This window comes from Nanorana parkeri, unplaced genomic scaffold, assembly GCF_000935625.1.
Source record: "Nanorana parkeri isolate BGI_ZX_2015 unplaced genomic scaffold, ASM93562v1 scaffold1859, whole genome shotgun sequence".
Taxonomy (NCBI): domain Eukaryota; kingdom Metazoa; phylum Chordata; class Amphibia; order Anura; family Dicroglossidae; genus Nanorana; species Nanorana parkeri.
The window spans coordinates 202371-215382 of NW_017308127.1; the positions used below are offsets into that span (position 1 = coordinate 202371).

The 13012-nt window shown below is 37.8% G+C and overlaps 2 protein-coding genes across 2 annotated transcripts in view; one reads left to right on the plus strand and one right to left on the minus strand.

Moving 5' to 3' along the window:
- The first annotated feature begins 4712 nt into the window (after positions 1–4712).
- On the plus strand, positions 4713–5483 carry LOC108799945 (olfactory receptor 10A7-like). The gene has a single exon (XM_018571890.1). The coding sequence runs from the start codon at positions 4713–4715 to the stop codon at positions 5481–5483; it is 771 nt and encodes a 256-aa protein (XP_018427392.1).
- Positions 5484–9209: 3726 nt separating this feature from the next.
- LOC108799946 (olfactory receptor 6F1-like) overlaps positions 9210–13012 on the minus strand; it is an 11724-nt gene continuing 7921 nt past the window's right edge. The window contains exon 2 of the mRNA XM_018571891.1: positions 9210–9280. Coding sequence (XP_018427393.1) covers positions 9210–9280 — 71 coding nt within the window. The remainder of the gene's footprint in view (positions 9281–13012) is intronic.

A 13012-nucleotide genomic window follows, 5' to 3' on the forward strand; every position in this document is an offset into this window, starting at 1 on the left:
CATAAATCTCATTTACACTTTACAGCATTTGAGTCACTGAAGCCTGGTTAACCCTTGCAACTCCATCATCTTGCCACCTCTACTGGAAGGTTCAGTCACGTGCCTACTAACCCCAATCACACTGATTACCAACATATTTACAATAAGTCATAGCATACTGTCCACTGGACCTGACACCCCCCCATGTAGCTAAAAGCTTTTCTCAACATTTGTCAAGCAAGAGGCACTATGTGGTAGCACTGAGCCACTGATAGTTACTTCTAGTGCATAAACTATAGATCGTTTATGTTTCATAAAATAACAAAAACATGAAAACAATTTAAAAATTACTTTAGAGGAGCCACTAAAATAGTAACTCAAAATATGTGCTTACTGAAAGAACGTTGGGGGAAATGTTTTAAAATTGGAGCAGACAGAATCTGGAGCAGTTGCCCATAGTAACCAATCAGCTTCTGTTTTCAGTTTGTTCAGTTAATATTTGAAAATGAAAGATAGAAGCCAATTGGTTCTCATGAGTTCCAGTTTTAATAAATTACCATCATTATATTTTATCTTTTACATGTAGTTAGATTTTCAGTATTTTAGCCTCAGGGGATTTGATAATTGACCCCGAGAGGGCAAGAATTTATTATTTAAAAATCCGTTATGTATTTAAAACGTATAAGAAGGATAATTTTTCATAGAGCACTGTCAATTTCAAGTGAATGAACCCCCAATTATTATATAACAATTTAAGGTAAGGGAATTTGAATAATGTCATAAATTACTCACTACTCAACTCATAAAACGCTAATAAAAAGAAACAGGTGGGTGATCCTGGAGAATTGACAGCGTTACATTATTTTGTATTTCTATTTTATAACAGGAATAAGTAACACGATGCTTGATGTACATGTAAAAAGTTATATCTTTATCACTTTATCATGCAATGATTATCTTTGTGTATACCCAATCATACAATGTCATACTTTCTTTTTCTATTAAATAAATATGTGATACGTTGGAAATTGAATCTGCATGTTTTGCATTATCTTGTTTCATTTGTTTGTATTTTGAGGACAGATTTGTTCAGATTATTAATGTGACTTTTAATGATTTGTCTTTTTGTTTATCTAGTGTACTACATTTAAAATGAATGTTCTGTCAGCACCTTGCATTGAAACAATAGGCTATTTTTAGTAAAGATAGGTCACCAGAGACAATGTGATCTAAGCTGCCTAGGCTTGTAGCTGGCAGACGGCACTTTTTTTATTAATTGCAAGAAAGGAATAATTTGTTGTTTTTTTCACTAAAAAAATGTGATTTGGTGATGCTAGCATGTGTCCTAGTTATTTATAAAAAGTGTGACTTTTAATGATATATCCAATTTAAATAAACATCATGAACTAACATATTCTACAGACACAGTCATACTAGACCATTATTTGTCACTCAGACATTAAAAATTGTTAAAGGAATATCTAAATCTATCTATTGCATAATACCAGATGTGGTGGCTGAATTACTTTTCAATTATTCAGGCCAAGTATATTTTGTACTCATACAATAAAATACCTGTTGGTCCTCCCACAATTCATGTGTCCACATCTAAGAACTGCAATATTTAGCTCTTTTGTTTCAGGGTTTAGATATTTTTGTTTATTTCTAATACAATTTAGTTGTCAATAAATGCATCTTTCACTGTTAACTGCATATCAGACCATAAAAGATCAATTCTACATCAAGTACTAAAATTGGGTCACTTTCAAATGCTTGTTAACTCTTATATTACCTAGAAATGCTATTGATAAAGCAAAGGCAAGGATCACACAATGTTTTATAAAGAAAAGTCCATCTATTCCTGTTAGTACATGTGCTCTTTTAACTACTGCTCTTTTTTACTTCCCCTTCCTCAGGGCTTGGGACAATGAGATTAAAATTTGAGGACTAAAAATAGTAGTAGCCAGAAAGATCTTTGTGTGGTATAACGACAACACTTCTGCACTTACTGTACGTTCATGGCAGAAAGGCTATTACTATTTTGAGACTTTGAAATTTGTATTTCAATGTCAAGCCCCAAGGAGGGGGGATGTTTTTGCCCCTGAAATGCTTAGGCTGATTTGTTGATTTTATTGAATTGTGAACAATAAAAACATTATGATGAAATCGGATCTTTGTTGATCTACATTTAAGTCTTTCAGCTATTCAATGAAGAAAACCAGATTGTTTGGAGTCACCCAACTGGACACAGTGAGCTCATCTCCTTCTTTTAGAAGAAGTTGTATAAGAATATACAAAAATGCCCAGTGCCTCTGAAAAGCTTTCCCTTTTGGAACAATGATTAAGAGGGTTATTCACAAGGCTGCCAAAGGCAGCCAAGTGAATAACCCAGCCGAAGTGAATTGAGCCAAACGTCGTTCGGCTATTAACGTCAGCTCAGTACGGCTAATTTCAGCCGTACATTGGCTAAAATCAGCTGTACATCGGCTGCCTTAGGTCAGCCGAACATGCTCTGCATGTTCGACTGAGCCGAAGTGGAGAAGCCTTTCGACTTAGCTGATCCAACATCTGGACTGGCTGAGCCGGCAGTTCACTCATTGCTGTTTGCTCCTATTCTCATAGGGACCGAACGGCATTCGGCTATTCTGCTCGCTACCTCCGAGCTAGCAAGCAGAATAGAAAAAACTTAAACAAATGAAAACATTCTTTAAAATATATGTTAAAAAAATTTAATAAATGTAAAAAAAAAACAAAAATTAAATAAAGTTAAGAAAACATTAAAACGTTTTAAGAAAAAACCCCAAAAAAACAACACTGTGGGGTCCCACTCCCAAACCATACCAGACCCTTTAGGTCCTATTTAAAAAATAATTTTAGGAGGGCCCCTAAGTTAAAAATAAATAAAAGTGTGTGTGGTCCCCCCCAAAGATATACCAGGCCCTTAAGGTCTGGTAGGAATTTTAAAGGGGAACCCCACCCCAAAAATGGGGAAAAAATAGCGTGGGGTCCCCCCTAAAATTTCCCACCAGACCCTTGATCCGAGCACAGGCCTGGCAGGACAGAAAAGGGAGGAGACAAGCGCCCCCCCCTGCCATACCAATGCTGGGGGGGGGTGCTTTTCCAGGCCCCCCCTGGAAAAGCACCTTGTCCCCGTGCCGATGGGGAATAGCTATTGTGAATAGGCTGTACAGCAGTCCTGAAGCTACAGTTGGATCCTTCGGCTCATTAGTGAATAACCCTCTAAGTATCAGCTTTGCAGTTTTAAAATAATGTTATTTGTGAACCTCCTCTGTTAGTGATTTGACAAATGTGCAGCTCTGTGATAGTCTAGTGTGAGTCTCAGATGCTTTTGTCCAATGTCACAGGGGTTTATCTCATAGCAAAAAGCCAGTTAGAAAAAATGCAGCCTAAACTGTTCTTCTCAGTTAGTAATTTGGCAAAGGCATTGACAGGATACATTTTGGGGTCTCTGAATAATGGAAAACTGTAACTTTATTTCCAAGTCAATGGTACTGTACGTAATCTTTCAATCCTAACATATGATAACAACTAAACACCACTTGTTTAGAACTTGTTTAAAGTTGAACTTTAGCCTTACCTGTAGTCTTACACTGTGGTACAGTCTCCTCTCTTGTACTGAATTTTAATCACACACTGTGAGCTTCTAACATTGTGCATTGGAAGCTGCAGCAAGTCAGACAAAGCCTGCCTCAATTCCTAGCTGGAGGTCATCCAACATAATTTATCGCTTTCTATCTTAGCTTCATTGTCCCAGGCCTGCCCCGTTAATTCACTGGATTTCTGTTCTGTCAATCATGGAGGCTCATAATCACATGTGGACATTACAATACATGCAAATGCAGTCTGCCTAGAAACAACCACTCCTGCAGATCAAGCCATTGTGATATTTGCATAACTCCTCCCAAGAGTCAAGCCATTGTTTGCATCAGTGCTGAGGGCTCTTAAGAGCAGCAACAAGGCAGGGTGCTGTGATGTTTTTAGGAAGCTATGTACAGCACCCTGCCGACCCCTCCCACTAGCCATGATCTGACTGCATTGTTTTGAAAAGCTCAGAGACCTAGTAATGATATTACTGGGTCTAAAATCAGGTATGTAATGAAAATGTAAAGGTTTTATTTGAACATTTCATTAGCATGTTGATGGGAACGGGGAGTGGACCAGAAAAAGCAGACTATAAACTTTAGGTTTAAAGGATGCGAAAGGAAAAAAACTGTTTTGCTCATACTATCCAATCAGATGTAAATTGCAATGTTTTTAATTGAAGTTTAAAAAATAAGGAGGAGTTTTTAAGTTAAGTTAAGGAGAAGGAATTTAGTTGGCAACTTTTGGGCTTTTGAAAACAAATAGTTTTTCCCAATTCAAAAGCAGCTTGATGCAAGCTAAATTTTCCTACACAAACCCCTCCAAAATGTTCATTTCCTCCACTTATGATTCATGAAGATTCACTGGTGATTAGATGTACAGTACATAATATAGAATACTTTCATTTCCATCATTGTACTGTACATATATTTTTTTACTTTGTCTTACAGACCATGCAAATAAACGAGACAAATATCAGCCTCAGGGAATTTATAATGATTGGATTTCAAATACCTCGCCCTTTTAAGGAATTTCTATTTGTCATTTTTCTCTTGACATACATGTTTACCATCTCGGGAAATGTTCTGATTATAGTACTTTCATCCATATGCCAACAACTCAGCAGACCAATGTACTTTTTCCTAAGCAACTTGTCTGCATGTGAAATCATTTTGACCACGAACATTGTGCCTAATATGTTATATTTACTAACGGTTGATCTTGGAATCATCTCCGTAACAGAATGTTTTCTTCAGTTTTACATGTTTGGAACTTCTGCCACAACTGAATGTTTTCTCCTTGCTGTCATGTCCTATGACCGTTACTTAGCCATCTGCCGTCCACTGCATTACACCTCTATCATGAATGAAAGACTTTGCGTTAAGCTTGCTGTTGTTGTTTGGACAGCTGGTCTTATGGCTACATTAGGGACAATTATCCTGATGAGCAGTTTGCAGTTTTGCAAGACTAGTGGCATTGACCATTTTTTTTGTGACCGGGAGCCCATTTTAGATCTTTCTTGTTCAGACACAACTGAAGTTAAAGTGGAAGCCCTTGTTTTTTCGTTTTGCATCACTCTCTTTCCGTTTATAGTTATTGTCTGGTCTTATATTTCTATTCTTCGGACTATTTTCAAAATGATCACAAGCAAAGACAGACATAAAACATTTTCAACCTGTAGTTCTCATCTAATAGTGGTCAGCATGTATTATGGAACTTTGATAATAATGTATGTGGTCCCTTCTAATAATCAGTCATTTAATGTCAACAAACTGTTGTCATTATTATATATTGTGGTGACTCCATTGCTAAATCCTATAATATACAGTTTTAAGAATAGGGAACTAAGGAATGCACTGCAGCAATGTTTTCACAACATGCCATTATGTGGAAAATATTGAACAGAATTCCTTCCTGTAGCATACCAGGTCACATGCCTTTCAAGCCTCCCTCCCCCTTGCAAAGTACCCGTGTCTTAATGTTGAGGAACAAGGTCCTCTTTCTCACATCTGTGTGCCCAAATATAGGTGGTGGTAATAGTATCTGTGACCCTCCAATCAGTTTTTGTACCCCATGCTACAGTTTATGTACACCATGCTACAGTATAATGTAAATCTACAGCAATTTAAATGTTATTAGAAGAGGAAAAAAGTATTAAAGCGGATACTCCAGGATTCAAAAAGGTAACTCTTGCAGTGGGGCTACCCCCCACTGCAAGGGTTAAGTGCCCATGTTGTTTAAGGGCGAAAATTAAGAAGAAATACTCACCTGATCTCTTTGGTCCTGCCTGGCTTCTAGACCAGTCCTTGTAGCCTCTTTTCCCCTCAGAACCTGTGACATCATCTAATACAAGACTATGAGACGTGTAGACACTGAGGGACATATCAAAGCCGAAGTGGAGGAAGAGAGAGGTGAGCGGTCACTGCCACAGGACCAAGGATTGGGTGAGTATTTATTCTTTATTTTTGCCCCAGTGCAAGGGTTAATTTTTCAAAATCTTGGAGTTCTTTAAGTCATATAACTTCTCATAATCTTAAAAAGATACAAGGTAACCAGCACATTAAACCTGTATTATAAGATGAAAATGGCTCTTTTATTATATCCTCTGTTTTTGACAAAGAATCAGTTAAGAGTTTGCTGCAAAGAATGAAGTGATTTGTGAAGTGAAGTAAGTTGCTGTCAAATACCTGGGTGCAGATCGAGCTGAACAGGAGCCCCTCTTGCACCTTTTGTCCGCCACTCCCGGAAGTGGTAACAGGGACTGTGAGGACACAAATTGGCATGACTGCTGGTGTTTGCAGGCTGAACTGGATCTGCATAGAGGATCGGATGCATGGACCAGATGACTGGAGGTTGCAGGACCAGGACCACATGCCTGCTGGGTAATGTATGTTTGCCTTTGTTTTTGTACACAGGGCCATGAGCTATAGTACATGCACATGTTTGAGCCTGTACTGGTCTTCTAGTATGTAATGAACTTTCGTTACAGTTGCTTTACTATCTATATGGATGCAATCCACCCCCAGCACTGCTTTAGGTATGTAACCACTGACCACAAATGTACGCTGGAAATTTTACTGTCCACCAGCAGAAGAGGGTGGCATCTCATCACTGACCAACAATTTGGAGAGCATTTAACTGTCCACCAGCATAAGGGGGGCATTGAGCTACTAAGGTAAGGGGTACTTTACTCTCCACCAGCACAGAGACATTGTGGCAATGACCGCCAATGTACAGGGGCATTGCAATGTCCACTAACACAAGGGGGCGATTTAGCACTGTCCAGCAATGAAATAGTTTACTCCTTTACTGACCAACAAATTAAGGAGACAATTTTCCACCTATCATCAAAGTAATGAGGAGGCACTTCATCACTTACCACCAACATATGGGGGTATGTCTCCACTGACTACCAATATAAGGAGGCACTACAATGACCATAAACATATGAAGGCACTTCTCTACCAACCACCAATGTAAGGGGTCACTACAATGACCAGCAATGTAAGGGAAAATTTCACTGACCATAAATCCAAGGGGACACTACTCTACTGATCACCAGTGTAAGGGGGCACTTCTCCACTTGCCACCACTGTAAGGGGACACTGCAAAATGCCACTCTGTATAGTGCATACTTGATGCATACTTGATTTTTCTGGGTCCTAATCCTATCCACCTAGCATAATGCTAATAATATCAAAAGATTTAATAGACATACAATCGATAAAAACACGGAACTAGGGTTGAATTAAAGTGTATAAAAAATTCTGGACACAATATCATTTGCAAGGCAAAACCCTTTTGGACGGAGAGAACTAGATAATAGAATGGCATGCTAATAAAGAAGTAGCAGATAAGTAATATCTACAGGCATATGATTCTCTTTCCATTTTTATGGCATGGTTAGTATATGTTGATGATGCACATTAAATGATAAGTGTATTTGCAGTTTCCATTCACACCAGGCACCTGGTGCACCTCTAAAATGCACCTTCCTATTTTTTGATCATTCACACCAGGGGATTGATTGATATAAAAAAATGCATAGTTTATTTTTCCAGAAAAACTGCAGGTACATTTGTTCTGTGCAAGTTAGGCAGCTGTTGTGAGAATGGGGCATAAACAAATGTTCTTAGTGTAATATCTTTTCTGGCCAAATGTTCTCAATAGGTTTATTCATACAGAACAGAGTGAATCAGGAAAATACTGCATTATGGTTACTAAATGGAGCTGATGGTCATAGAAAATATATACATGTTAGTATCAAGATACATTTCAAGAGAACACTGGAGAGAATGAGCATATAAATGTAACCATTGCTACCACTGTATTATCAATGGTTATATTTCTATGCCCATTCCCTCCAGTCGTCTCTAGAATTGCAACAAAGTATCTCAATACTAAAAAACTTTTGTACTTTGGCAACATGTGATCTCATGTACTTTGGCACACAGAGCTTGCTTCCTGATCTGCATATGAATTCCTCAAAATGTGGCCTGGTATTCATTTATCTTTAAGGACTAGCCACCATAGTCAGCAAGGCACACATAAATGTTTTCATAGCTAGATAATGACACTTGATGTTGGGTGTCCCGGACTCTTTAGAAACTAGCCTATACATACGGCAATTGTTGGGCTAATATATATATATTGCTACCCACAGTATACAGTATATATTTAGTATGCATTATTTTGATCGCATGTGAGATCACTACATTTGTTTTATGATTAGAGTATTCTTTTCTGTTTCTTTTTCATCACCGGAATACTGTATATACAGACCAATTCCTATCCTGTGACATGCAGCACATTGACTATAACCACAAATAGTTAATATATCTACATCTAGCACTTGAGATCATAATATGCATCCTTTATCTCACTGGGACTGATTATAAAACATACATATCTAATTATATATCTTATCGGAACATGTGCGTGGGACAATTATAGAGGATTACGCTTGGGAAAACATCTATATATAGGAAACAAATGTTATGATCACGTCTACAATAAACGGAATATGGGGCTCTTAATGTACATTCTTAATAATGCATTCAAGAAAAAAAGGTAGAAAGAAATAAATATGGGCATAGAATTTCAAATTACTTTGAATGTCAAACGACTTTGATAGAAACAAGATGTATCTATGTAGCGGGTCATGTTTTGTGTAGGAATGAACCTATATGATTCCAGTGCACTGTATATGTTATAGTTAAAAGGTTAGTGCAATCACTACATCAGTTTAGCTTGGTGGTCTTTAGAAAAAAGCCCATGCAGCATTTCTGACAGCATAGAAAGTATGTTCATGAAAACTAAACTGTGATGGGGATGTTAGGCTTTTTTAGTGGAATGTACACCATTTTCTTCCATTTCAAATATTTTGCATCCAAAAATACTCCTCTGATATCCCTCTTTAAAAAAAAATTATCTGAAATTATTTTGCACTATTTTGAATGTTTTAAACTTTTTTTTTAAATTACTAATGTGTTTTTATTTTAACTGCTGCCTACTGGGTTTTTAAGTTGCATTCTGTTTCTGGTACATACAGAAATGTACACTGAATGTGGATGTGAACAGATTACTCGCTGCCTTCACATACACATAATTTATTAGCTGGTTAATGTTCAGGTCTTGTTGCATCTTTTAAAACAGAAGATCCTGAGGTAGAATTGCTTGGCAAAATACCACTGAATATCTGAAAAAGAAAAGGGGATGCAGAGGTAATTAAAATAAACATCATCCCCAGTTCATCCATTTCACATACAGCTTAGGCTGGAAATCTCTTTTAAGCTATCAAGAAGGACAAAAGCTGTAATCAAGCACCTTGATTCTATAACTATTAAAGCAACCCTGGTGGCAATATTAAATTGGCCAAAATTATGTACCTGTAATAGAAGATAATACAAGTCCCTGTAAAAGAATATAGTAAATACTTACCTTTCCCAATGCATGCGACACTTGATGCTGCTCAGTTGAGGAAAAATCATCCAGTGAAGTCGGTGCAGAAACTGACACTATACAAAGTCTAAAACTCCTTTGCACCCCACTGCGCTTAAAGGTTCCTCCAGCTGACTACAGGTGGGGGCACAAGAGATCAGCATGTCTGGAAGTGTTTGTATATGAAGAGACCTTAGCAGAGGATTTCTCTTCATCGGAATGTAATTCAGTGGTGCAGGCAGCAAGAAAGGTAAGTATTTACTATATTGTTTTAAATGGACATCTTTTAGCCAATTTACTTCTGCCTGCTGATTTAGCTGCCTGGTTAGCCTTGTAAAATGTTTGTATTAGCTAATCTATGTTAGATGTTAGATAAGTCTTCATCCATTTGGAGCCAGATCAGATAACAAAATAATGTCTATGGGGCAGATCAAAACAACTAAGAAAAACTATTCTAGACTGTCAAATTGTTGTTCTTTTTTTTTTTTGCAGATAATCTAGTGCTGAGATAGTCTGTGTGGTTTGTCCTTCTTCCTCAATAGCCCTATAGATACTGTAGATGTTTACCCAAGCAAGTCTGAGCAATTTGTCTATGGGCAGCTTAAAGTATATTTCGGCTTTTGCAGCCAAATTGGGATAACACCTACTTTATGTTTGTTACATGTTCACATTCACATAGAATAATAGTAAAAATAAATACAATTTCTGCTTACCTTTCAAATACTATTTTTTAAAACCCCAGGACTGAAAAAACCTACTTAGTTCTCACTTGTTATGTAAAGACTATAAAGGGCCTAGGGAGTTGTACTTGCCATAATTAACCTTGTATGTACACTGTTGGCAGATTTTATTATAAATTGTCAACTGGATATGCAGGACTGTCTGCCTTAACAAAGGGTTAAAGATCTGAAGACTTGGATGGTAGATTGTGTCTTAATGCATATCGCTCAGTCTTGCTCCTTCAGTCCATCTCTTATCTCTACGTTCTCATCTTTTCAGGGCAATAGAAGTTTCCTGCGGAGTCATATGTATACTGCTGCTCCATAGGCACCATTAGAAGGGTAAAAATATTTTTTTATTATTTATAATTATACAGTGTCAATGGGAAGACAAAAGAAACGTATAGTGTGGGTTCTCCAATCTGACTGGAAATACACTTTAAGAGTTACTGATTGCTGTGCTAACACATATACAATTAAACATATACATCACAATAGACTGCATGCATTAATACATTCCTCATATATGTTTTTTGAACAATGTCTGCATATGCAAATTATTTTGAGAACTGTTCTGTACTCAATTTTGTCCTCATCTTACATAGACATGAGATGGTTTCCAGCAAACAACTCTCAGGAATAATGATTGAATAGTCTAGTACACCTGCCCCAATAGCTATTTTGCTCACCAAAATGAGCAGTACTGGCTACATCTGCCTGTGTCACTCTTTTGTTCCCCCTGTGCTCCCATTGACATAAACAGTCGAAGCTGACTTTATGGAGCTCTGTTTATGGAGTGCTTTGCTTTTATAGGCCCTTATAGGATGGTTGGATCATGCATGCATGGCAAACCACCCTCTTCTGTCTATAGCTCCTTTACAGATGTGCCATTACAATGTGTGCAGATAATCAGATGTCAGTATCTCATAACAGGTCATTTACATCCTGTAATAACTTTCTCCTTATAAAATACACAACTCTAATAATACATCTTTTATGATGCTCAAAATTAGATAGGATCTCATAATTTTTTTTGTTTTTTTAATTTGTAAATACACCTCTGAAACTGATAAGAAAAGGGCAAAACGTGCTCTTTTCCTTCGTGTTTTAGGAGGTTTTAAGAAAAGGGCATTTGGAGATATGTAATTTTTAGGGCAGGATGAATGTGCTTGGTTTTGGTTCACAGGCCATTTGCTGAACCCATTGTAATGTTCAAAAATTGCGAACTTAAATCTGAACCCCACTGAAGTCTATAGGGGGGGCACATCTTGAAAATCAACTCTGGCCATTTTGGAGGCTAATGGCAAGGACATAGGGAGCTGGACACTGCCCTTGGGGACATGTACCTATGCTAAATATAAAATTCTGGGGTAGAGGCTTCTTCTTTTTATGCAGCTTTGCGAGTGACATGGGAAAAACATCAATCCTTTTAATTACATGCTGCAGGGGCAGCAGCAGACAGAGGAAGATCAAGAGGATAAGGATTGGGGCACGCGCATTACACATGAAGGTTGTGGTGCTGGTGGTGAAAAGGAGGAGGAGGTTTTTTGTGTGTCTTCAGTGGGGATGTTTAAACTTTCTCCAATCCAAAGAGAAGATCATGCATGGATCTATGCCATCATCCAAGATGTAGGACAAGGTGCTTCACTCTAAGGTAGAGTGGCAAAGAATCTAATTTCACATTTCCTGAGGGTGACTGCATTCAAGGACTTTATGCAAAAGTGAAGGGGAACACCTAAAGGAAAAAGGATTCCTTCCATCCTACAAAATGACCTTGGTTTCACACTTAAACAGGTAACATAGTAGGTGAGGTTGAACAAAGACAAGAGGCTGTCCAGTTAAAGCTGCCCTGTGTGTACAGCATGCAACTGTACATCTCTGCACAACAGTGTGTGTCCAAAGTACCACCTATTTTGTCTCCCCACTAGCTATAGCGGCCAGTACACTTATTTAAACTGGTATTTGGTTCCATTGCATAGCTGGAGGGGAAAAACCAAAGGGCATAGGCTGGCTGCCTTTACATGAGTTGGCTTTCGTTTGCCAGTTGAAAAGGCCATTTCTGAAGTGCTGACAGAAGTTTTTATATAAAAGAAAGGAAGGGCACTTAAATTCAGTCATATCCCTGAACTATTGGGTATCAACTTTGAACCACCAAGTGAAGGTGACACAATATTTCTTTCCTACTACATGTGTCATGAGAGAGCCTTCACTTCAAATGGGTAAATTTGTTACTGAGAAGCTACATTTTAATAACCTGGGATTAGAGTGCTCATTTTGGGTGCACACTGCTTTAGCTATCACATTCACCATGTATTGGTGAATGTGATAGCTGGAGGCGGCCCAACATACGCTTGAGTTTCTAGCCAGCCTTGTTGCATGTGTCATGCAAAAGAGGGCCTTAAGCAGAGTGGAGTGATTTTGTGACTGAAAAGATTAATTTTAATAATGTGGGGTGAGGGTATGTGGTGTGGAGGGGTGAGTGGTGTTTTGGGTTCATAGTGTTTTTATTTTATTTTTGGGAGAATTAAAGTTTAATTTATTTTAAACACTTTGACTTGGTTAGGTTTAAACAAGACTCACATCAGCCATTTTCTAATCAAGAAGCCAAATTAGTCTGTATTTATTTTACTGTAAAAACCCAAATATTGTACTGACTACATACACAGTATTTTAACACTTTGATTAGGACACATTTGGAATAGGACCAACACCAGTCATTATTACTGCAACAAATTATTTTTACAGTGCATTTACTTCACTGAACCCCCCCC